Below are 27,958 nucleotides of genomic sequence, written 5' to 3'. Positions count from 1 at the left end.
TAAATTTAACCCAAAGCAGAGAAAATAAAATAATAAAAAAAATTAATGACACAGAAAACAGAAAAGGAAAAAGAAACAACGAAACCAAGCCAGTTATTTCAACGGATCAAGAAAAATAATAGATGTTTTGCCAGAAGTTTTGAAAAAAGATACAAATAATCAATATCAAAAATGAAGGAGGAACCATCACTATAGATTCAAAAGACATTAAAAGGATAATAACGGAATATCCCCTTCACAGATCACTGCCTTGTTGCGGCAAAGGGGCTTGCATAATTCGATGAAGCTACGAGCCGGGCCATGTAGGGCCACCCAAGACAGATGGGCCATAGTGGAGAGTTCTGACAAAACAGGATCCACTGGAGGAGGATGGCAAACCACCCCAGTGCATCTGCTGTGAGAACCTCATGAATGTGTAAAAGGACATGACATGACACCGAAAGATGAGTCCCTGAGATCTGAAGGTGTCCAATACGCTACTTGGGAAGAGCGGAGGACAACTACTAATAGCCCCAGAAAGGATGAAGCAGCTGGACCAACGCAGAAACGGTGCTCGGCTGTGGATGTGTCTGCTGATGAAAGTAAAATCCAGTACTGCAAGGAACAGTATCGCATAGGAACCTGGAATGTCCGGTTCCTGTAATCAAGGTAAACTGGAATGTGGTCAAGCACAAGACAGTAAGAATAAACATCTACATCTTAGGAATCAGTGAACTAAAATGGATGGGAATGGGAAAATTTAATTCAGATGACCATTATATCTACTACTGTGGGCTAGAGTCCCATAAATGAAATGGAGTAGCCCTTATAATCAACAAGAGAGTCCAAAATGCAGTACTTGGGTGCAACCTGAAAAATGACATAATGATCTCAATTTGTTTTCAAGGCAAGCAATCAATATCAGAGTAATTCAAGTCTATGCCCCTACCACCGATGCCAAAGAAGCTGAGGTTGATTAGTTCTATGAAGACCTAGAAGACCTCCTAGAACTAATACCAAAAAGAAAAAAGATACTCTGTTCATCACTGGAGATTAGAATGCAAAAGTAGGAAGTCAAGAGACACCTGGAGTAACAGGCAAGCTTGACCTTGGAGAACAAAACTAAGCAGGACAAAAGCTAACTGAATTCTGCCAAGAGGATGCATTGGTCATAGCAAATACCCTTTTCAACAACACAAAAGATGAATTTACACATGGACATTACCAAATAGCCAATACCAAAATCAAACTGATTATACACTTACTGTAGCCGAAGATGGAGAAGCTGTATACAGTCAGCAAAAACAAGACCTAGATGGGACCGTGGCTCAGATCATCAGCTTCTCATAGCAAAATTCAGGCTTAAACTACAGAAAGTGGGGAAAAACACTAGGCCAGCCAGGTATGACTTAAATCAGATCCCCTGTGAATCTGCAGTGGAGGTAACAAATAGATTCAAGGGATTAGATCTGGTAGACAAAGTACCTGAAGAACTACAGATGGGTAATATTGTACAATAATATTGTACAGGAGGCAGCAAACAAAACCATCCTAAAGAAAAACAAAAGCAAGAGGGTAAAGTGGTTATCTGAGAGGACCCTGAAAATAGCTAAAGAAAGAAGAGAAGTGAAGAGAAAGGGAGAAAGGGCAAGTATACCCAATCAAATGCAGAATTCCAAAAACAGCACAAAGGGACAGAAGGCCTTCCTCAATGAACAGTGTATAAAAATGGAAGACAACAGAAGGGGAAGAACTAGAGGAAAACTGGAGATATCAAGGGAACATTTTAACCAAAGATGAACACAATAAAGGACACAAATGGTAGAGACCTAGTATATGCTGGACATCAAGAAGAGTTGGAAAGAATACATGGAAGAATGGTATAAAAAAGATCCAAATGAACCAGATTTCTACAGTGGTGTAGTGAGCCACCCAGAGCCACACATTCTGGAGAGCAAAGTCGAGTGGGCCTTAGGAAGCACTGCTATTAATAAAGCTAGTGGATATGAAAGAATTACAGTATAACTATTCAAAACCCTAAAGGATGATCTCATCAAGGTGGTGCATTCATTATGTCGGCAAATCTGGAAGACCCAGCAGTGGCCACAGGATTGTAAAAGGTCAATTCTTATGCCAATTCCCAAGAATGGTAGTACTAAAGAATGTGCTAACCATCAGACAATTGCACTCATCTCCCATGCCAGTAAGGTCATACTTAAAATCTTTCATGCTGGGCTTTAGCATTATGCAAACCAAGAAGTTGCAGATATCCGCTGGGTTTAGAAAAGGAAGAGGAACCAGAGAGTAAATTGCCAACATTCGCTGGATCACAGAGAAAGTTTGAGAATTCCAGAGAGACATCTACCTCTGTTTCATCAATTAGGCCAAAGCCTTTGACTGTATGGATCATAATCAACTGTGGAAAGCTCTTAAAGAGATGGGAATAACAAAGCATCTTACCTGCCTCCTGAGAAACATGTATGTGGGTCAAGAAGCAACAGTCAGAACCCTGTATGAAACAATTAATTGGTTAAGGATTAAGAAAGGAGTACAACAGGGCTGTCATCCTCTTTGTTTAATCTATACACTGAGCACATCATGAGAAATGCCAGGCTGAATGAGTAACAAGCTGGAATCAAGATAGGCGGCAGAAACATCAACAACTTCAGATGAGCAGATGATACCACTCTAATGGCAGAAAGTGAGGAGGAACTAAAAGAGCCTCTTGATGAGGGTAAAGGAGGAGACTGAAAGAGCCGACTTAAAACTAAACATTAAAAAAACTACAATCATGGTATCCAGCCCCATTGAGTTCAGTTCAGTTCAGTTCAGTCCAGTCTCTCAGTCGTGTCCGACTCTTTGCGACCCCATGAATCACAGCACGCCAGGCCTCCCTGTCCATCACCATCTCCCGGAGTTCACTCAAACTCACGTCCATCGAGTCGGTGATGCCATCCAGCCATCTCATCCTCTGTCGTTCCCTTTTCCTCCTGCCCCCAATCCCTCCCAGCATCAGGGTCTTTTCCAATGAGTCAACTCTTCGCATGAGGTGGCCAAAGTACTGGAGTTTCAGCTTTAGCATCATTCCTTCCAAAGAACACCCAGGGCTGATCTCCTTTAGAATGGAATGGTTGGATCTCCTTGCAGTCCAAGGGACTCTCAAGAGTCTTCTCCAACACCACAGTTCAAAAGCATCAATTCTTCTGCACTCAGCCTTCTTCACAGTCCAACTCTCACATCCATACATGACCACTGGAAAAACCATAGCCTTGACGAGAGGGACCTTTGTTGGCAAAGTAATGTCTCTGCTTTTCAACATGCTACCTAGGCCCCATTACTTCATGGCAAATAGAGGGAGAAAAGGTGGAAGTAGTGTCAGATTTCCTCTTTGGGGGCTCTAAAATTGCTGCAGATGGTGATTGCAGCCATGAAATCAGAAGATGTTTGTTTCTTGGAAGGAGAGTTATGACAAACCTAGACAGTGTGTTGAAAAACAGAGACAATACTCTGCCAACAAAGGTCCGTACAGTCAAGGCAATGATCTTGCCAGTGATCACATAGGGTTCTGAGAGCTGGACCATAAAGAAGGCACAGCACCAAACAATTGATGCCTTTGAACTGTGGTGCTGGAGAAGATTCCTGAGAGTCCCTTGGACAGTACGGCGATCAAACCAATCAATCTTAAGGGAAATCAACCCTGAATATTCATAGGAAGGACTGATGCTGAAGCTGAACTCCAGTATTCTGGTCATCTGATGTGAACAACTGACTCACTGGAAAAGTTCCTGATGCTGGGCAAGACTGAGGGCAGAAGGAGAAGAGGGTGTCAGAGAATCAGATGGCTGGATGGCATCACTGATGCAATGGACATGAACTTGGGGAAACTTAGGGAGACGGTGAAGGATAGAGGCCTGGTGTGCAGTCCATGGGGCTGCAAAGAGTCCAACACAACTGGGAGACTGAATAACAACAAAAGGAATATTATAAGCAACTTCATGCCAATAAAATTGGAAACTTAGATAAAACAGATAATTTCCTTAAAAGATACAATGTATCAAAACTTAAAAAGAAATGGATAACTTGAATAGTCTTATATCTACTAAAGAAACTAAATTAATAGTTAAAAATCTTCCCACAAAGAAAACTCTTAGACCAGATGGATTTGCTGGTGCATTTTACTGAACAACAAAGAAATAACCCCTATAATACACAAGTTCTTCCTATAAAACAGAAGAAACAAATTGGAGTATCCCCCAATTCATTTTATGAGACCAGCAACACCTTACCATCAAAACAGACTGGAATATTACAAGAAAAGAAAGCTACAAAGTAGTTTCCCTTATGAAGAAAGCTGCAAAATTCATCAACAAAATTCTGGCAAATCAAATCCAGCAATATGTAAAAACATTAATACATCATGATCAAGAAGGATGTGTTCCAGGAATACAAGGCTGTTTCGTATTTGAAAATCAATTAATTCACCATATTAAAAGAAAGAAAAACCATATAATCATCAAAATAGATGTAAAAACAAAAAAAGATTTGATAAAATTCAACAATTCATGACTTGAAAAACAATAAAACAAACAAAAAAACAGCAATAAAACCTTCCCCCTAACATTCTCACCACTTGTACTCAACACTGTAAAGAAGGTCCTAACCAATGTAATAAGAATCAAACAAAAGGTCAACATAATGGAAAGGAAGAAGTAAAACTTTCTTTTTATTTACAGATGATTTGAATATCTAGAGACAATCCCAAAGAATCTACAAAAAGAGATTCCTAGAACCAAAAAGTGAGTTTAATATGGCTACAAGATACAAAGTCAACATATAAAAATCAATGTATTTCCATACACTAGCAATAAGAATTAAGAGCCTAAATTATGAAAGGTCACTTTACAGTATCATCAAAAGTATGCAATATTTAGGAATAAATTTAACCAAGCAATTTCAAGACACAGAAATTGAGACAGTGAAAAGCATAGAGAGTCTGGGTATAGCTCACACTCATATGGTCAACTGATTTTTTTTAGAAAGGTACTAAGATAATTCAGTGGACAAAGAGTTAGTCTTCAATAAATGGTGCTGAAAGAACTGGACTTACATAAAAATCCTAGCGTATAATAAAAACATATTCAGTCTTTGTCATGGGATCCTAGTACAGAGCTCTTAAAACCCTTGGAATTTCCTGAATGACAGAAGTATTTTCTATCTATTTTTATTCATACTGAGCCCCTCTCAACCATACCAGAGCTCATGTTAATGAGATAACTATTGGAGAGCCCCTTAAAAGTTTTAGGATGGAGGTTGGTCATGATTACAGGTTAGAACTTTTTATCCCTACCCATCAACCTCTGGAGAGGGTAGAGGAACCAGACATTGAGTTCAATCACTAATGGCCAATTATTTAATCAACTGTGGCTGTGTAGTGAAATCTCCATAAAACCCATTAACAGTTGGGTTTAAAAGCCTCCATGTTGTTGAACACATGTTTGGGAGGGCATCATGTACCCAAGAGGGCATGGAAGCTCCTGAACACCCTCCAGTCCAATCTTGCCCTATGCATTCTACTATTTTGGCTGTTTCTGAGTGGCAGCCTTTATAATAAGCCAGTGAAGTTGCTCAGTCGTGTCCGACTCTTTGCAACCCCATGGACTGTAGCCTACCAGGCTCCTCCATCCATGGGATTTTCCAGGCAAGAGTACTGGAGTGGGGTGCCATTTCCTTCTCCAGGAGATCTTCCCCACCCAGGATTGAACCCGGGTCTCCCGCATTGCAGGCAGACGCTTTACCCTCTGAGCCACCACCAGTAGTAGTAAGGAAAGCAATTGTTTGAGTTTTTTGAGTCAGTCTAGCAAATTCTATTCCTGACATGATGTGGGGGTGGGGAGGGGAGGACTTGTACACCAATTCACTACATCTCTGATGCCAACTGGATGTCAAATGATTCAACTCAATTCTAATGCTAACTCCCTAAATCAGCACAGACCATACTGTTAAAGGTTCAGTCCCATAAAACTGCTTTCACTTTACACGCCAGTCATAAGTACTGGAGATTAACCATACATCCGACCAATCACCTATAAATTCAAGAGTTCCCCACAAATTCCTCATCAGATTCAAAAATTCATCAGAAAAACTCACAGAACTTGAGAAGTCACTTTGCTTACATTTGTTGTTGTTGTTTAGATGCTAAATCATACCCAACTCTTTTGCAACCCCATGATCTATAATCCTCCAGGCTCCTCTGTCCATGGGATTTCCCAGGCAAGAATACTAGAGTGAGCTGCCATTTCTTTCTCCAAGGGATCTTCCCATCTCCTGCACTGGCAGGCAGATTCTTACCAGTTTATTATTAAAATACAACCCAGGAACAGCCAAATGGAAGAGATATACAGACAAGGTACAGGGGAGGAGGGGCACAAAGGTTTTGCCCTCCAACATTTCCATGAGTTCACCAACCTGGAAATTCTCCCAAACCTCATTGTTTATAGGTTTTTATGGAGTTTTCACTACATGAACAATTGATTAAATCTCTGGCCAGTGGTGACAGAACTCAATTTCTGGACCCTCTACCTTCTTGAAGTTGGAGAACTGAGGCTGAGAGTTCTAATCCTCTAATCACATGAAGAAGATACTCTTAATATAATGCGAAGGAAATCTCCAGGATTTTAGGAGCTTTGTGCCAGGAACTCAGGGCAGAAATCAAGGACATATTTTATTTTGATCACATTACCTAAAGTCACACCTTGCAACAAAAATTAACAATGTGTCATAGACGTAAACATAAAACATAGTAACTAAAAACTTTGTGGAAGAAAACACAGCATGAGAAACTCTCTGTGACTCTGAAGTAGGACAAGATTTCTTAGTTCACAAAACTGAAAATGAGAAAACAAATTGAGTAACTGGACATCAACTGAAAAATTTGTGTTCTTCCAAACAAACTGTTAAGAAAAAGAGAAGCCAAAGAGTAGGAAAAAATACTTTAAAAACATGTATCAGCAAAAGGTCTTATATCAACAATATATTAAAAACTCTATAACTCAATAGAGTTTTTGTTAAAACATGGCCAAAAGACCTAAATACACTTCTCCAAAAAAAACCACATAAAGGTGACAAAAAAGCAAGAGAAGAGGTACTCAAAATCATTATTCATTAGAGGAATGATATCAAAAACCACAATTACACACAAGTGCACACCAATTAGTAGGTCTAAAATTCAAGACGGACAATATCAAGTGTTGGCAAGGATGCAGAAGACCCGGAAGGCTCATACATTGCTGTCAGGAATGCAAAATGGCTAGAGAACAGTAGCAATTTCTTATAAAACAAAATGTATAGTTATTATAAACCCAATAATTCCACTCCTTAGTACTTATAAAAGAGAAATGAAAACATGTTCACAAAATGATTCATATGTGACTGTTCATGGAAGTGGTATTTATAAAAGCCAAAATACTGGAAAAACCCAAACAACCATTAACTGCTAAACAGATAATTCGCAGTATATCTGTGCAATGGACTACTCAACATATAAAATGAATACTCAGCAATATAATGAAATCATACTCAAAAGTACAGTGAAACTGCTGCAACATACATCATGGGTGAGCCTCAAGCATTGTGCTAAGTAAAGGAAGCCACACACAAAAAAGGCCACCTACAGAAAGATTCCATCTGTAAGACATTCTAGAAGAGGAAAAACTATAGTAAGCATAACAAGTTCAGTGTTCTAAGGGGGGTGAGAGTAGGAGAAAGGGCTGACTACAAATGTACGTAAGAATGATTTTTAACAGTACCACCCACCAGGAAGCTGGCACCAGCCCGAGGACAATCTGACCCTGAAGCCAGCTGCAGAGAACCCAGCCCTAACCACGAGTGATCTGCAGCCTCTACATGAGGCAAAGCCTGGCTGTCAACCTGGCCAGAGCCCAGCACCACTTACCAGCATGGTAGTTAGCCCTACCACAACCGAAGGGTTCACTCAGCCCACTTAGGGAGCATCCCTAGAGCATATAGCTTTGGTAACCAGAGAGATTTGTGCTGATGGACCCCACAGGACACTGCCTACATGAGACCCCACAGGACACTGCCCACATGAGGCTATTTATCCAAAATTGGGAAATGTAACCAATCTACCTAAGTGCTTAGTCACTCAGTAGTGTCCGACTCTGCAACCCTATGGACTGTAGCCTGACACCTGCCATCAACCTAATACATAGAAATAGAAATAGAGAACTGGAAAAAATGAGGCAACAAGGGAATATGTTTCAAAGAAACAAAATGCCAAAAAAATTAAGTGAAGAGGTAAGCAAACTCTCTAATAAAGAGTTCAAGATAAAGATGACAGTTCAGGACTTCTTTCAAGGTTCAGTGAATAAGAATCTGCCTGGCAATGCAAGGGGCATGGGTTTGATCTCTGGTCCAGGAAGATTCCACATGCCACAGAGCAACTAAGCCCATGTAACATGACTATTAAGCCTGTACTCTAGAGCCCACAAGCTATTAACTACTGAGCCTGCACGCCACAACTACTGAGTCCATGCTCTAGAGCCTGTGAACTTCAACTATTAAACCTGCATGGCTAGAGCCCGTGCCCTGCAACAAGAGAAGCCACTGTAATGAGAAGCCCAAGCACCACAAGAAAGAGTAGCCCCCACTCGCCGTAACTAGAGAAAAACCTGCATGTACCAATAAAGACCCAGTGTAGCTAAAAATAAAAAATGAAAAAAATGTTTTTAAAAAGATGTTCGATGAACTGAGGAGAGTACATGTAAAGCACTTCACTGTCATTGTTTGCAGATGACATGATACTCTATATAGAAAGTACTAAAGACACCATCAAAAAACTATTAGAACTCATCACTCAAGTTAGTAAAGTTGCAAGGTACAAAATTAGTATACTGAAATCTGTTTCCTTTCTATAAACCAGCAACAAACTAACAGAAACAGAAGTTAAGGAAATAATCCCATGTATAATTGCAGCAAAAGTATCTAGAAATAAATTTACCAAGGAGGTAAAAGATCTATACTCAGAAAACTACAAGAAACTGAAGACACCACCAACAAATGGAAAGATACACTGCACTCATGGGTTTGAAGAATATTGTTAAAATGACCATACTACTCAAGGCAATCTCTAGACTCAGTGTAATCCCTATCAAAATACCCACAGCATTTGAACCAGAACAAGTAATTCTAAAACTCGTATGGAAACACAAAAGACTCCAAATAGCCAAAACAACCTTGAGAAAGAATAGAGTTGAAGGTATTACACACTCTGATTTCAAACTATATTACAAAGTTACAGTAATCAAAACAATATGTTAAACAAAAATATTAATAGATTAATGGAACAAAACAGAGAGTACAGAAATAAACCCATACTTTTTATCAGCAACTAATCTACAACAAAGTAGAAAAGAATATACAACAGGGGAATACATGGTGTTAAGAAAACTAGACAGCAAATGCAAAGGAATCAAACTGGGTTATATTCTCACACCATATACAAAAATAAACTCAAAATGAATTAAAGACTAAATACAAGACCTGAAACCAAATAACTAGAAGAAAACTTAAACTTCAGGCAGTATGATCTTCGACACTGGTCTTAGCAATATTTTTTTGGATATGTTTCCTCAAGTAACAGAAACAAAAGTGAATATAAACAAATGATACTATATCAAACTAAAAAGCTTTTGCACATTGAAGGAAACTACCAACAAAACAAATGGGAAAACACATTTGCAAATTATATTATCTGATAAGGTATTAATATCCAAAATAAAATACTCATACAACTCAGCATCAAAAACAAACATTCTGATTAAAAAATGGGCAGAGGACCTGAATAGACATTTTTCCAAAGAAGATATACAGATGGCACACAGGTGAAATCACTAATCATTATGAAATATAAATAAAAATCACAATGAAATATTACCTTCTATCTGTCAGAACGGCTATTAAAAAAAAAACAAATAACAAGCGTTGATGAGAATGTGGAGAAAAGAGAACCCTGTGCACTGTTGGTGGGAATACAAATTCATACAACCACTATGAAAAACAGTATGGGCGTTCCTCAAAAACAAAAAACAGAACAATCAAATGACCCAGAAATTTCCCTCCTTGGGATCTTTCCAAAGAAAAGAGTGTAGAAATCGTCATTCATATTTTTAAATACATAGACTTGTATATTTTTTCTTTCCAAAAAAAAAAGAAAACTAAAACACTAATTCAAAAAGGTATATGCATCCATATGTTCAATGCAGCATTATTTACAATCAACAACATAAGGAAGCAACCTAAGTGTCCATGATAAAGAAAACATGGTGCATATACATATGTGGTCAGCAGAATATTACTCAGCCATAAAGAAGAAAAAACTCTTGCCATTTGCAAGAACGTGGATGGACATAGAGGGCATTATGCCAAGTGAAATAAGTTAGACGAAGAAAGACAAATATTCTAAGATTTTACTTACATGTAGAATTTATAAAACAAAACAAATAAACAAACAGAACCAAACAAAAATAAGAGTCACAGACAGAGAACAAACCAGTGGTTGCCAAAAGGGACAGGGCAGGAAGATGAATGAAATAGATGAGGGAGATTAAGAGGTATAAACTTCCAGTTACAAAAGATATGAATCATAGGGATGAAATGTATAGATAGCATGGAGAATTCAGTCAATAATATTTAATAACTGCATGGTGACAGATGGTAACCAGACTTATCATAGTGATCATTTTGTAATGTATGGAAAGAATGAATCGTAATGTTGTACACCTGGACTTAACACAGTAATACAAGTCAGTCACACTTCAATTAAAAATTTAAAAAGAAAGCTTTATGTTGTATATCACAACTGTCCTCATGGTTTAAACACCGGTCAAAACTGACATATGTACTTAAAACAGGTACATTTTATTGCAAATAGTTCTATAACACAAGTTTTTTATTTCCAAAAAAGAACCCTACACAGAATTAATACAAATTTGTATCTTTTCACTTTACTTATCAAACTCTCTAAGGAACTAACATTTAAACTAACGAATATAACAACCTGAGATTCTAAACAATACTGAATATTTAATTTCATTAGTCAGAGGACTCCACATATCTAACTGTCATGACATCTACATCCACTTGAACAATATATCACTCAATAAAGCACGCTGACAGTTTTAGTGACAAGTTTTTAGTCAGAACGTAATTTACTAGAACTCAAAAGCAGAAGCAAAAGTACCTTTACTTTAAAAAAAAAAAAAAAAACCATACTAGTATAATTCAGTGAATCACTCAATTTAGAGTTCTACATACAGGAATCAATTACCAAGAACTGTTTATAATCTATTTCAGGAATTTAAAGACAAAAAATTTCCTCAGACTCAGTAATTTCTCATAAAATTGTTATGATAAAAACAATACATATGTACTTTGCTACCTAGTGTTAGAACACTAAAAGAACAAGAAAATGAACAGATGAGTATGATTAAACATTTACATCCAATACAATAGCCTAATTAAAAGGTCTTTCTCATAGTTTGATTACTGATAATGTTAAAACTTTGACTCAAACATTTTGAAACAGTAAAATTATTTCCGTTTTTTTGGTATGTGTGTTTCTGTGCATGTAAGAAACAAGATAAAATTAGTCAGTACTTCACAATGAACTCTAACTATCAAAATGGTTATTTCTCAGTATTCTAAGAAAAATATATGCAAGTCATAAACCCAGAAGTAATGTTCAAATCCATAAGAAAGAAAACCTAAATCTGATTCCCAACCTAGAGCCATGTCATGGATATGGCATAGTATCTGAAAGCATGTGTAAAAAACACTTACAGTCATAATGGCTATGATATACACTTTTGTGCATCTAGATTTCATTGTGATTAATCAGAGAAAATTCATTTAACTATATTACTGTAACCAGAATGCCATTATGACATTACACATATTCTCAGTCACCATACGTGACTGTATAAATGCATGAAATTTTAAGAACTGAGAGACCTCATACACCAAAAGATTAAAATCACTGATTTAGTAAAAAACCCTGCAGTAGGAGTCAGAAGTAATTCCAGCAAAGCCACCACCTTTAAACAGGCACTTAGGTTCACAGGGGTCCATTAAATGAAAGCATCTGCACTGTGACACACGGTTTTACACTCTGAAGCTTTTCCTCTCAAATGTTGCAACAGTCATTCAGAAACTCAACTAACATTATGATTTTAGTTACCAAATACAGAAAACACACTAAATACATTTGCTAAATTTTTCAAAATTATTTTCTTTGTGTATATTCACTTAATACAACTTCTTAAAATACTTATTAAAGAAAGCTAAACTACATCTGTAGACACAGTTTACATACGTGCAGTCATAATGGGAATATCATTTTATAGGTAGCTATCTCTTATAACATCCCTTCTAACTATACAGTGGAAGTGAGAAATAGATTTAAGGGACTAGATCTGATAGACAGAGTGCCTGATGAACTAGGGACGGAGGTTTGTGACCTTGTACAGGAGACAGGGATCAAGACCATCCCCATGGCAAAGAAATGCAAAAAAGCAAAAACGCTGCCTGAAGAGGCCTTACAAATAGCTGTGAAAAGAAAGGAAACAAAAAGCAAAGGAGAAAAGGAAAGATATACCCATTTGAATGCAGAGTTCCAAAGAATAGCAAGGAGAGAGAAAAAAGCCTTCCTCAGCGATCAATGCAAAGAAGTAGAGGAAAACAACAGAATGGGAAAGACCAGAGATCTCTTCAAGAAAATTAGAGATACCAAGGGAACATTTCATGAAAAGATGGGCTCAATAAAGGACAGAAATGGTAGGGACCTAACAGAAGCAGAAGATATTAAGAAGAGATGGCAAGAATACACAGAAGAACTGTACAAAAAAGATCTTCACGACCCAGATAAACACGATGGTGTGATCACTCACCTAGAGCCAGACATCCTGGAATGTGAAGTCAAGTGGGCCTTAGGAAGCATCACTAGGAACAAAGCTAGTGAAGGTGATGGAATTCCAGTTGAGCTATTTCAAATCCTGAAAGATGATACTGTGAAAGTGCTGCAGTCAATATGCCAGCAAATTTGGAAAACTCAGCAGTGGCCACAGGACTGGAAAAGGCCAGTTTTCATTCCAATCCCAAAGAAAGGCAATGCCAAAGAATGCTCAAACTACCACACAATTGCACTCATCTCACACACTTGTAAAATAATGCTCAATATTCTCCAAGCCAGGCTTCAGCACTACATGAACCATGAACTTCCAGATGTTCAACCTGGTTTTAGAAAAGGCAGAGGAACCAGAAACCAAATTGCCAATATCCAATGGATCATGGAAAAAGCAAGAGAGTTCCAGAAAAATATCTATCTGTTTTATTGACTATGCCAAAGCCTTTGACTGTGTGGATCACAATAAACTGTGGAAAATTCTGAAAGAGATGGGAATACCAGACGACCTGACCTGCCTCTTGAGAAACCTGTATGCAGGTCAGGAAGCCACAGTCAGAACTGGACATGGAACAACAGACTGGTTCCAAATAGGAAAAGAAGTATGTCGAGACTGTATATTGTCACCCTGCTTATTTAACTTATATGTAGAGTACATCATGAGAAACGCTGGGCTGAAAGAAGTACAGGCTGGAATCAAGATTGCCAGGAGAAATATCAATAACCTCAGATATGCAGATGACACCACCGTTATGGCAGAAAGTGAAGAGGTACTAAAGGTACTTTCTTGATGAAAGTGAAAGAGGAGAGTGAAAAAGTTGGCTTAAAGCTCAACATTCAGAAAACGAAGATCATGGCATCCGGTCCCATCACTTCATGGCAAATAGATGGGGAAACAGTGGGAACAGTGGCTGACTTTAATTTTTGGGCTCCAAAATCACTGCAGATTGTGACAGCAGCCATGAAATTAAAAGACGCTTACTCCTTGGAAGGAAAGTTATGACCAACCTAGACAGTATATTAGAAAGCAGAGACATTACTTTGTCAACAAAGGTCCGTCTAGTCAAGGCAATGGTTTTTCCAGTGGTCATGTATGGATGTGAGAGTTGGACTGTGAAGAAAGCAGAGTGCCAAAGAATTGATGCTTTTGAACTGTGGTGTTGGAGAAGACTCTTGAGAGTCCCTTGGACTGCAAGGAGATCCAACCAGTCCATCCTACAGGAGATCAGTCCTGGGTGTTCATTGGAAGGACTAATGTTGAAGTTGAAACTCTAATACTTTGGCCACCTGACGTAAAGAGCTGACTCACTGGAAAAGACCCTGATGCTGGCAAAGATTCAGGGCAGGAAGAGAAGGGGATGACAGACAATGAGATGGTTGGATGTCATCACCGACTCAATGGACGTGGGTTTGGGTGAACTCCAGGAGTTGGTGATGGACAGGGAGGCCTGGCGTTTTGCGGTTCATGGGGTCACAAAGAATCGGACACAACTGAGTGACTGAACTGACTGAACTGATCTCTTATAACATGTATTTTTCACACTATAACATAGTCTTCATATTATCATTCTAAATAGTTCCTTAACATTCTACTGAGTGCATGTGTATGTCTGTATATTTGTATATATCTGTATAATGAAAAACTAGAAGGATAAAAAAGAAAATTAAAATTGCTATTTTTATTAGGAAAAGAATGGAATAAGGACATGGGTAAGAATGGGACTTCTCTTTGTATACTTTTTCATATATTTTGTACACACTTCATATGTTTGACATGCGACTTATTATTTCCTTTAAAAATGTTAAGGTAAGCAGAATACAATTTTTGCTTCTAAATAACAGATTTAAATGAAAAGTCGGAAATCAATCAGTGCAACCTCCAGTGCATGTAGGGATCTTTTTTTTTTATATCTAAATTTTTTTATTTTATATTGGGGTATGGCCAATTAGCAAAGTTGTGGTAGTTTCAGGCGAACAATGAAGGGACTCAGCCATACATATATATGTGTCCCTTCTCCCCAAACCACCGGAATCATTTTAATAATGCCTAATTACCTGTTCCTCTAGTATGTTAGAAAAAGGACACAGAAAAAAGAACCAAAGGCAGGAGCCAGAGATACTGTCAGTGAATAGAAGAGTAGTCTGAGACAATTTCAGAGAAACTGCTCACAACCCAATAACCCTTGAAAAAAAAATCAGTGAATCACAGCACACTTTAAAGGCTAATTGGTGGTGGTCGTGGTCTAGTCGCTAAGTCGTGTCTGACCCTTGTGACCCCATGGACTGTGGCCTGCCAGGATCCTCTGTCCATGGGATTCTCCAAGCAAAAATCCTGGAGTGGGTTGCCATTTACTTCTCCAAAAGGCTGATTAAATTCAGCAAGTACATGGTGAGTCTCTATTATATGCTGTGATGTGAGAATATATAAGAAGATTTTCAAGGAAGAAAAAGAGAAGTTACTATCCTCAAGAAATTTGAAGCAAGATCACTCCATAGGCTTTAAGTTTCTGGAAATGAACAAGATTCCACTAGAACACAGATGTACAGAGAAGAGAAACCTTTGTGGGGGCAGAAAGGGAAGAGGAAAAATGAGCAACTTTAGGGAATGGGAGCTAAGAGAATAACCAATAAATGAGTACACTATTTGTGACGATTTTTCTTTTGAATATAACTGCTACTGCTAAGTTGCTTCAGTCGTGTCCGACTCTGTGTGACCCCACAGACGGCAACCCACCAGGCTCCCCCGTCCCTGAGATTCTCTAGGCAAGAACATTGGAGTGGGTTGCCATTTCCTTCTCCAATGCATGAAAGTGAAAAGTGAAAGTGAAGTCGCTCAGTCGTGTCCTACTCTTCACAATCCCATGGACTGCAGCCTACCAGGCTCCTCCATCTATGGGATTTTCCAGGCAAGAGTACTGGAGTGGGGTGCCATTGCCTTCTCCTACTTCAGAATAAAAGTTAACACTCTAATTATATGAAAAACTGTATTCTTCAACAAGAATAAATAAATGCTGCTGCTGCTGCTAAGTCGCTTCAGTCGTGTCTGACTCTGTGCAACCCCACATACGGCAGCCCACCAGGCTCCCCCGTCCCTGGGATTCTCCAGGCAAGAACACTGGAGTGGGTTGCCATTGCCTTCTCCAATGCGTGAAAGTGAAAAGTGAAAGTGAAGTCGCTCAGTTGTGTCCGACTCCTAGTGACCCCATGGACCGCAGGCCACCAGGCTCCTCTGTCCATTGGATTTTCCAGGCAAGAATACTGGAGTGGGGTGCCATTGCCTTCTCCAATGCATGAAAGTGAAAAGTGAAAGTGAAGGCGCTCAGTTGTGTGCTACTCTTAGCGTTTTCATATTATGAAAACAATTTTAATAAATTTTAGTCCTTATAAAAACTATTAACAGCTACAATATATTGACTTCTGCTCTGTGCATTATGTACACTGTCACATCAAGCCTCTGACAACACCAGGAGGATCGCATTACTCAAGCTGGACATATGTAGAAGCAGCAGAAACTTTACTGCAAATTGTCCTCACCCAGGCAGTTGAGCATGATAAACCTACTCTCTTTGATTACCAAACTGAAGCTAAAACTAATCATTTTATATATGGTACATTATAACAAAAACTATAATATAATTCATTTACACTGAATGTTCTTAAATACCATAAAATTTTATAGTATTTTAAGGTGGAAGCTACAGAGTTAGAAGTTTGAAAAATCTAAAAATGACAAACTAAAGAATATCGGCCTAAACCAAGACACTTCTTAAAACATTCTGTTTAAAAATACTCCCCCATGTTCCCAGCACTGCTCTGGGAGTACTCCAAATGCTCAAAAGTACTTGAATGAATAAAATACTATATTTTGTTCCCTCAAATCTTTGATAATCTCAAGTAGATTGTCCCATTTATATGTTTACTGGAAGACATTTTTTTCACCCCTCAACTTCTACCTTCATTTACTTATTAATAAAATACAATAATACTGTATACTATCAGCATTTATTTATCTTAATCATCTATATTTTTGACTAGTTGAAACAGATTCATTGAATCGCATGACTTAGAAATACTTACAAATATGGAAAATGCAAGGCAACTTAATCTTTGATTTTTGGTAATACAGCACAAATGGAAAAAAATAAAAAAACACTTCACTGCTGTAGACACCAATTTAAAAAAACAATTTGTGGACACATATTTGAGTGGGCACTACTACAAACACAAACCTCCAAAGCATATGTCTACATTTAACGTTTTGCAATGGCACCCCACTCCAGTACTCTTGACTGGAAAATCCCACGGATGGAGGGGACTGGTGGGCTGCAGTCCATGGGGTTGCTAGGAGTCGGACACGACTGAGCGACTTCACTGTTTTTTTTCACTTTCATGCATTGGGGAGAAGGCAATGGCAACCCACTCCAGTGTTCTTGCCTGGAGAATCCCAGGGACAGGGGAGCCTGGTGGGCTGCCGTCTATGGGGTCGCACAGAATCAGACACGACTGAAGCGACTTAGCAGCAGTAGCAGCAGCAGTTACTACTAGTCAGTTAAGTATTTTTTAAGTAACTTATAAACACAGAGCACACTGTTTTGAGTAGGAGACACAATTTTTCCTTCCCAGCTCATCTTTCATAAAGATCATTCAAGTACCACAAACAAATATTTTAATTGCTCAAACTATTTTTTCAACTTCCAAAACAACTTCTCCACATGTTGCAAAGATTTCTTTCTGAGAAAACATTTTTTTTTCTTGTAACAACAGTAGAAAAACAAAGAGGAATTGTTGGTAATGAAATTCAAACCACAGAACACTTTATAATGGAAAATACGCTACTGCTAAGGAAATATTAGACTAGTTTTAAAAATTTAATCTTTTTACATACCAGCACAGAATATCCCAGGGACTTCACTTCTGACTATTATGGTCCGTACTTTCTTATCAGATTTTAAAGCATCCACAGCTTTTGAAAGCTAAATAGAAACAGGAAAGATAAGAAGGAAAAGAGGAAAAATCATTTTCAGGTTGGTGTCAACACTGTACCATAATCTTAGAAGCAAATAGTTTAATCTTTACACTCACCATTTTTATAAGATTTTTACTCAATGAATTTTTGGCATAGGCTCTGTTTATTCCAAGCACCACAATTCCTAGTTAAGGGGGAAACAAAAAAGCATTTGAGTTAGTGAGGTATTCAGGGAACAGTTCAGTTCAGTTGCTCAGTACTGTCTGACTCTTTGCAACCCCATGAACCACAGCACACCAGGCCTCCCTGTCCATCACCAACTCCAGGAGTTCATGCAAACTCATGTTCATTGAATCAGTGATACCATCCAACCATCTCATCATCTGTCATCCCCTTCTCCTCCTGCCCTCAATCTTTCCCAGCATCAGGGTCTTTTCAAATGAGTCAGCTCTTTACATGAGGTGGCCAGAATACTGGAGCTTCAGCTTCAGCATCAGTCTTTCCAATTCAGGGTACAGATTCCCATATATACAAAGCTAGTTAACTTGGGACTTTGGAATCTACCACCTCTCTGAGGTTCACTTCAAGAGCTTTATCCTAATTTTCATGTTTACCGTCCTTTTCAAGCGTATTTTTGAAAAATTTGGTATACATATTTATAAAATCAATCTCATACTTAACATTCAACACTTTTGTCCAGCCTTTTAGAGAACTTTGTAAGAGCATGTCCCCTTCAATTCCTCTCTCTTTACGCACCACCAAGGTAATATGCCACATTTTACAATTCTACACATTTTAAATTTTACATAGCTTAATCAGACTACAGAGTAGGAAGGCCACATTTAAAATATAGCTTTATTATCTTCAGTATACATAGAAGTACACAATAGCTAACAATTTCTTGTCACAGGCAAGCATTATGGGATCAGCTTTTTTTTGCTTGTGTGTGTGTGTGTGTGTGTATGTGTATGTGTGTGTTTATTAGTCACTCAGTCATGTCCGACTCTGTGCAACTCTGTGAACAGTAGCCTACCAGGCTCCACTGTCCATGGAATTCTCCAGGCAAGAAAGGGTTGCAATTCCTTTCTCCAGGGTATCTTGCTGACCCAGGGATCAAACCCCCGGGTCTCCTGCATTGCAGGCGGGCTCTTTACCATCTGAGCCACCAGGGATTAATACTTCAACTATTCCATTTGCCACATTACATAGTTTTCAATATTTCCATCCCAGGTTTCTCTCCTGACTGTCCCATGTACTTAACAAAGTCACTTACATTTAGAATTTTCGAGTACATGCTTTTTGTCCTAAAATTACAGGAATTTCAATAAATTGTTTTACATGGTATCCATCAAACAAGAAAACGAAATGTACATTAAGTCTAATTACATTCCCTGCATTTTCAAGTATTATTACTGGTAAAAGAACTTCTGTTTGACTTGGTGTCAATGAGAACTGAATCGTAGAATTTACTCTGTCACTACCCTGTTCCACATCCCAATAGAGGATTATTTTAAGTCAAAAACAAATAAGTAAAGTGCAGCTCATTTGTAAGACTACCACTTTTGCTCAGTATCAAATTTATCTTGGTATATTACCCCTTTTTCAATTCAGGCTATTTCCTCAGTCTCTTAACATAGACAGTAAGTTTGGTCTATTTATCCCCTTACACCATCTGTTTTTTATTTGTCTCTATTTACTTTGTAGAATGGTTTCTAGTTTTCTTACTTCTCTTAAATTCTAACTTATTTATATTTTAATGATCACAGCAGAAAAATTATATACTGAAATGTTATTCTGCCATAAACTACTTCTTTTGCTTTCATTACTATATTTAAGGATTTTTTTAAGTTATGTTTGTCAGCTGCTTACATTATCTATACACTTCATTTCAGGTCAGTAAGGGGACCTCAATAAATACATTATTGACAATCACTGGTCACATTATTCTGAATATTATAATATTCTCATCAAAGGAAATATCATCATATATCAGATTTCACCCAATCATAGGAACCAAAGTTAAACTGGTTTAATGATCATTTGTCATTTGTTTTCTGAACTGACTGTTCTTACTGTTTGCCTATCTTATTATAGTTGTCATTTGCATTTCAAATAATAAATTTTTAGATTACAGATATTAATTCATTATTTATAGAACAGATCTCTTCCCTATCATTCACTTTTAAAAGTCAACTTGTTTATGGCATTTTTTTGCACCAAAGTTTTAACTTTTTATATATTATTGCCTTTGCAACTTTTGACTTAGTATCTTCCTTAGAAAGAGTTTTCAATGAAAACACATGTTCACACAAACACTTACACCAGAATGAACAGAACAGCATTGTTCAAAATTTTCAAAACCTGGAAACAACCCAAATATCCATCAGTTGATGAGTGGATAAACAAAATATAACAAATCCATGTAGTGTAATATTTAGCAAGAAAAAAAAAAAAGAAGCATCAATACATGTGCAACATGGATGAACCCTGAAAACATGCTGAGTGAAAGAAGCCAGGGACAAGTGAGCACGTACTGTATAATGCCGTTTCTATGAAATGCTGAGAGCAGGCACATCAGAAGGGACAAAACAGGTAGATCAGTGATTGCCTAGGGCCGCTGGAGATGGAGAGACAGCTAAAGAGTGTTAAGTTTCTTTTTAGGGCAATGAAATGTTCAGTACTTGTAGTGGTGATAGAGGCACATCTCTATAAATGCACTAGAAGCCATTAAATTGTATATTTTAAACAGGAGAATTTTAGGGTATATGAATTGTATTGCAATAAAGCTATTCTAAAAAAATGGCAATATTCACTTAGACCTAGAAATAAAGCCAAATGAGAGGAAGAACAAGGGCAAAAAAGAAGGTACACATGTGTGGTGGAGTGCGAAAGGGGACCAAACCCTTATCCTCCATGGCAAAAAGTCAGTAGACAGATAATACCTAAACGTGAAAATTCCAGAAGTAGAAATATATGTATGTTATTTTAAATGCGATGACATGTGCCCAAAACAATCAGCCAAAGGGTTTTAAATAACTGTTTCTGGAATATGGGAAATGGGGTGGAGGAAAGGACTATTAGTTCAAAACAAACCATATTAAATACTGTTCATATACACTAACTGTATAGGTAATTAGAAAAAGTAAAACTAAACAAATTCAAACAAAATAAAGGATCCTCTACCTCAATGAATAAAACAATCCTCTGCTCCTGTCTCCTTACATTGACTACTTTAATTTCTGCTGCTCTCAACTCCACAGGAGTCTTATTTTCTCTAATATGCACAAACATTTTTGGCTGGAACCATTTATAAAACAGTCCATTATTTTCCTTCTGATTTTAAAAATCAAATAACTGTATTCTAAATAACTATAAAAATCACTCTATATCAGTTACATTTTCTAATTATATATTGAGAGTATGTGGAAAGTGCAATTTTTTTAGTGCTATTTTACATAAACTTTTTCTGGCAAATTTATGAAATATTAATAGACTTATGTGGTTCTCTTCAATATTCTAAGTCAATACTCAATCTTGTTCAAAAATACTAACAGTTATGTTTTCTGCTCCAATGTTAATTTCTCATTTCCTTCTCCTGCTGTTTCACTTCAGCTAGGCCTTCAAGTCCAATATAATATTAGCAAAAATAATAAGTTCCTTTATTTTGTCAATACCTTTAATGAAAATGTTTCTAAGCATTTCACCGTTTAGTACAATGTTTGCTATGCATTTCTAATAGCTTTTTTTCAAACTGGGGAAATTTATTTCTATGTTCAAACTTACATTTTAAAAAGGTCACTCAGGCCACAGTGTAGAAAACAGATTAGAAGGAAACAAGAATATACTAGACCAATATCCCTTATGAATACAGATTTTTAAAAAATCCTCAACAAAATACTAGCAAGTCAAATTTAGCAGTCATGACCAAGAGGGATTTACCCAAGAATGCAAGGGTAGTTCAGCACAAAAACTGAGCAAAGTAATACACCACACTAACAGAATAAAAGAAAATATTTTAAAACTATATGATCACCTCAACTGATGCAAAAGAAACACTGGACAAAATCCAACATGCTTTAAATGATTTTTAAGAAATAATAACTTAAAAACCTCAACAAGCTAGTAACAGAAGGAAACTTCCTCAACCTAATAAAGGACATTTATTTTAAAAAAAAAAAAAAAACAACTTACAATTAACATCATATTTAATGTTAAAAGACTTAAGGGCTTCTCCCTGAGATAAAATTAGATAAGGATGTCCATTTTCACCACTTTATTTATTTAACAATGTAACAGAAATTCTAGCCAGGGTAAGTAGGCAAAAAAAAGAAATAAAAGGAATTTAGATAGGAAAAAAAATGAAAGTGAAAGTTGCTCAGTCGTGTCCGACTCTTTGTGACCCCATATACTATACAGTCCATGGAATACTCTAGGCCAGAATACTGGAGTACGTAACCTTTCCCTTCTCTGGGGGATCTTCCCAATTGAACCCAGGTCTCCTGCATTGCAGGCGGATTCTTTACCAGCTGAGCCACAAGGGAAGTTCAAGAATACTGGAGCGGGTAGCCTATCCCTTCTCAGCAGATCTTCCCAACCCAGGAATCAAACCAGGGTCTCCTGCACTGCAGGCAGATTCTTTATCAACTGAACTATGAGGAAAAGAAAGAAGTAAGTCTATTTCCATCCACAAATAATATGGTCTTACACACAGAAAATCCCAATGAATCCATCAAAAACTATTAGAGCTAACAAGTGAACTCAGAAAAGCTGCATAATATAATACCAATATACAAAAATCAGTTGTATTTCTATACACTATCAATGAACATTCCAAAAATGAAATTAAGAAAACAACTCAATTTGTAACAGCATCAAAATATATATATACACAATCACTTAGGAATAAACTTAACCAAGAAATTTCACTGAAAACTACAAAACACACTGAAAGAGATCTAAGTAATAAAGAAAGACCTCAGTAATAAAAATCAGTCATCAATTTGTTTTCAACAAGGATACCAAGACCATCCAATGGTGCAGGACTTTTCAACAAACAGGGGTGGACAACTAGATATTCACCCACAGAAGAATGGAGTTGGGCCCTTTACTCACAACATATACAAAATTATCTCAAAATGGATCGAAGACCTAAAACTGTAACACTCTTAGAAGGAAACAAATGATAAATCTTCACAATTCTGGTTTAGGCAACACTGACTTAAATATGACAATAAAAGCACAAGCAATGAAAGAAAAAAACAGATAAACTAGACTTCATCAAAATTACCAAGGAAGTGAAAAAGCCCATGAATAGAAAATATTTGCAAATGATACATCTGATATGGGGTTAATATTGAGATTATATAAAGAATTGGTACCACTCACAACAAAAAGACAACTCAACTGAAAAACAGGCAAAGGATATGAATAAATATTTCTATAAAGAAGACATAATAAATGAGATGCATTTCTATCATTTCCTTTTAGATTCCACATATAAGGGATGTCATATGATACTTTTCTCTCTCTGCCTTACTTCACTCGGTGATCAACAACAAGTGGTCAACACTGAAATCAGATTGATTATAGTCTTTGCAGTCAAAGATGGAGAAGCTCTAAACAGTCAGCAAAAAGAAGACCGGGAGGTGACGGTGGCTCCTTATTACCAAATTCAGACTTAAATTGAAGAAAGTAGGGAAAACCACTAGACCATTAAGGTTTGACCTAAATCAATCCCATATGATTATACAGTGGAAGTGAGAAATAGATTTAATGGACTAGATCTGATAGACAAAGTGCCTGATGAACTATGGATGGAGGTTTGTGACACTGTACAGGAGACAGGGATCAAGACTATCCCCACGGAAAAGAAATGCAAAAAAGCAAAATGGCTGTCTGAGGAGGCCTTACAAATAGCTGTGAAAAGAAGGGAAACGAAAAGCAAAGGAGAAAAGGAAAGACTTAAGCATCTGAATGCAGAGTTAGAAAGAATAGCAAGGAGAGATAAGAAAGCCTTCCTCAGCGATCAATGCAAAGAAATAGAGGAAAACAACAGAATGGGAAAGACTAGAAATCTCTTCAAGAAAATTTAGAGATACCAAGGCAACATTTCAAGCAAAGATGGGCTCGATAAAGGACAGAAATGGTATGGACTTAACAGGAGCAGAAGATATTAAGACTAGGTGGCAAGAATGCACAGAAGAACTGTACAAAAAAGATCTTCATGACCCAGATAAGCACGATGGTGTGATCTCACTTAGAGCCAGACATCCTGGAATGTGAAGTCAAGTGGGCCTTAGAAAGCATCACTACGAACAAAGCTAGGGGAGGTGATGAAATTCCAGTTGAGCTATTTCAAATCCTGAAAGATGATGCTGTGAAAGTGCTGCACTCAATATGCCAGCAAATTTGGAAAACTCAGCAGTGGCCACAGGACTGGAAAAGGTCAGTTTTCATTCCAATCCCAAAGAAAGGCAATGCCAAAGAATGCTCAAACTACCGCATAATTGCACTCATCTCACACGCTAGTAAAGTGATGCTCAAAATTCTCCAAGCCAGGCTTCAGCAATACGGGAACCGTGAACTTCCAGATGTTCAAACTTGTTTTAGAAAAGGCAGAGGAATCAGAGATCAAATTGCCAACATCCACCGGATCATCAAAAAAGCAAGACAGTTCCAGGAAAACATCTATTTCTGTTTTATTGACTATGCCAAAGCCTTTGACTGTGTGGATCTTGTGAACTGGACACGGAACAACAGACTGGTTCCAAATAGGAAAAGGAGTACATCAAGGCTGTATATTGTCACCCTGCTTATTTAACTTCTATGCAGAGTACATCATGAGAAACGCTGGGCTGGAAGAAGCACAACCTTAATCAAGATTGCCAGGAGAAATATCAATAACCTCAGATATGAAGATGACACCACCCTTATGGCAGAAAGTGAAGAAGAACTAAAAAGCCTCTTGATGAAGATGAAAGAGGAGAGAAAAAAGTTGGCTTAAAGCTCAACATTCAGAAAACAAAGATCATGGCATCTCCCGTCACTTCATGGAAATAGATGGGAGAACAGTGGAAACAGTGTCAGACTTTATTTTGGGGGGCTCCAAAATCACTGCAGATGGTGACTGCAGCCATGAAATTAAAAGACGCTTACTCCTTGGAAGGAAAGTTATGACCAACCTAGATAGCATATTCAAAAGCAGAGACATCACTTTGCCAACAAAGGTTCGTCTAGTCAAGGCTATGGTTTTTCCTGTGGTCATGTATGGATGTGAGAGTTGGACTATGAAGTAAGCTGAGTTTTGAAGAACAGATGCTTTTGAACTGTGGTGTCGGAGAAGACTCTTGAGAGTCCCTTGGACTGCAAGGAGATCCAACCAGTCCATCCTAAAGAAGATCAGTCCTGGGTGTTCATTGGAATGAATGATGCTAAAGCTGAAACTCCAATGCTTTGCCCACCTCATGCAAAGAGCTGACTCATTGGAAAAGACCCTGATGCTGGGAGGGATTGGCGGCAGGAGAAGTTGACGACAGAAGATGAGGTGGCTGGATGGCATCACTGACTCGATGGACATGGGTTTGGGTGAACTCTGGGAGCTGGTGATAGACAGGAAGGCCTGGTGTGCTGCAGTTCATGGGGTCGCAAAGAGTCAGACACGACTGAGCAACTGAACTGAACTGAACTGATATGATACTTTCTCTCTGATTCACTTCACTCAGTATGACACTCTCCACTCTCTAGGTCCACCTTTGTTGCTGCAAACGGCATTACTCCATTCTTTTTAACGGCTGAGTAATATTCCATTGTATACATGTACCACCTCTTCTTTATCCATTCCTCTGTTGATGGACAGTGGGTTGCTTCCATGTCTTGGCTACTGTAAGCAGTGCTACAATGAACACTGAGGTGTATGTTTCTTTCCAGGCCATGTTTTTCTCTGGATATATGCCCAGGAAAGGGATTGCAGGCTCATATGATAGCTCTATTTTTAGTTTTTTCAGGAACTTCCCTACTGTTCTCCATAGTGGCTGTTCCAATTTACATTCCTACCAATAGTACAAGAGGGCTCCCTTCTCTCCACACCCTCTTCAGCATCTGTTGTTTGTGGGTTTTTTGATGATAGCCATTCTGACCAGTCTGAGGTAATATCTCACTGTAGTTTTGACTTGCGTTTCTCTAATAATTAGTGATGCTGAACATCTTTTCATGTGCCTACTGGTCGTCTGTATGTCCTCTTTGGAGAAATGTCAGTTCAGGTCTTCTGCCCATTTTTTACTCACAGACTTAGAAAACAAACTTACAGTTACTGGGGGGAAGGGAATAGTTAAGGACTTTGGGAAAGTCATGTACACACTGCTATATTCAAAACAGAAAACCAACCAGGACCTGTTGTATAACACATGGAATTCTGCTCAATGTCATGTGCCAGCTTGGATGGGAGTGGGAGTTTGGGAGAGAATGGATATATGTATACCTAAGGCTGAGTCCCTTTGCTGTTAACGTGAAACTACCACAATATTGTTAATTGGCTACACACCAGTACAAAATGTTTCTGATGTTAAAAAATTAAAAAATTTTTTTTTCAAAATGAAACAATGAATTTGTTACTAAAGAAATGCAAACCAAAAACCACAAAAATTACTTTATGCCCAGTAAGATGGCTTTAATTTTTTTAAAAAAGAAACAAGCATTGACAGGGATGTGGAGAAATAAGAACTCTCATATAACTCTCACACAGTCTGGTGGTTTCTCGAAACACCAAACATAAAGTTACCACATGATTCTACTCCTAGGTATCTACCCAAGAGAATGAAAACATACATTCAAACAAATAACTATTCACAAAAAAGTTATATCCATTCAATGACATAGGATTCAGCCATAAAAACAAATGAAATGCTGATACATGCTGTAAAATAGACAAACTCTGAAAACATTAGGCTAAAGAACTCAGACATAAATCACACATGGTATGATTCTACTTCCATGAAGTACCTGGTATAGACAAACTCCATAAAGACAGAAGAGAGATTAGTGGGTTTTGGAAACCTTGTGGAGAAAGGGATGAGGAGGAAGTGACTAAGAACCATGGCTTTGTTTTGAAAGCAATTTGAAAGGAATTAAGACAGTGGTGATGGTTGTAAACATGGAATAACCTAAAAACTACTGGATATACACCTTGAAAAGTTAAAATGGTTAATTTTGTACTATGTGAATTTCATCTACATAGACCAAAAAATAATAATAATAATAATAATTATAGTAGGGCATACTAAACAAGATGCTACTGCAGAGATCCAGGTGAGAGATCACATAGGCTGCGGAGCAGAGATGGAAAGTACATGCTTCTAAAGATAAACTGAAGGTAGTACCAACATAAATATTATCAATAACATTACAAACTCTGTTTATATTCAATCTCTAGATAAAGCACCAGGTCAATCTCTAGATAAAGCACTGGATAAGAGAACAAGATGCAACTATCAAAAGTTCTGATGATATAAACTAAGGTTACAAATAACAGAAATTGTATAGTTAGAATTTTATAATCCTAGCCCTAACCCTAATTAGGGTTCTAAAAATATAAAGAACTAACCCAGAAATCTCTCACTTGAATACAAAGAGAATATGCAGCAATTTTTATAATACCCAAATTTTAGAAACATTAGAAAATCATTAACAAATGATGATTATAAACCTAGAAAATCCAAATCAAATAAAAAACTACTGCAAACAAAAGCATATTTATTTGAAACACATGAAATTAATACATCCAGAAACAATAGCCTTCCTATAAAAAGAAATAGAGAAACAGAGGGAGAAAGGAAACCACTTAGAAGATACAGTGAAACAAATTATTTCATTTTTATGAACCAGACAGGAAGCAGGATGACCTGGGATACAGGTAACATAAATGAGCAAGCCCTAAGGGTAGGCACTTTTTAAACTGTCCTTTAAAAAAAAAAAAAAAAGTAGAATTAAACAAATAGAAACATCATGTTTTTATGTTTAAAAAAAACATTATGTAAATATTA

The 27,958-nt window shown here is 37.5% G+C and overlaps 1 protein-coding gene across 3 annotated transcripts in view; it reads right to left on the bottom strand.

Annotated features, from left to right (window-relative positions):
• The window catches only part of AUH (AU RNA binding methylglutaconyl-CoA hydratase), a 178,883-nt gene that overhangs the window by 139,550 nt on the left and 11,375 nt on the right, over positions 1–27,958 (bottom strand). For 2 of the 3 annotated variants that reach the window (XM_006067986.4, XM_044940320.2), the window contains exons 2-3: positions 18,038–18,105; positions 17,841–17,928 (exon numbers count right to left, since the gene is read on the bottom strand). The exons of the other annotated variant lie outside the window; for it this stretch is intronic. In XM_006067986.4, coding sequence (XP_006068048.3) covers positions 17,841–17,928; positions 18,038–18,105 — 156 coding nt within the window. The remainder of the gene's footprint in view (positions 1–17,840; positions 17,929–18,037; positions 18,106–27,958) is intronic. 3 annotated transcript variants of the gene reach the window in all.

The sequence above is a fragment of the Bubalus bubalis genome, chromosome 3 (genome assembly GCF_019923935.1).
Source record: "Bubalus bubalis isolate 160015118507 breed Murrah chromosome 3, NDDB_SH_1, whole genome shotgun sequence".
Classification (NCBI taxonomy): Eukaryota; Metazoa; Chordata; class Mammalia; order Artiodactyla; family Bovidae; genus Bubalus; species Bubalus bubalis.
The sequence above is the reverse complement of the archived record's forward strand: the minus strand, read 5'-3'. Positions and strand labels throughout refer to the sequence as shown.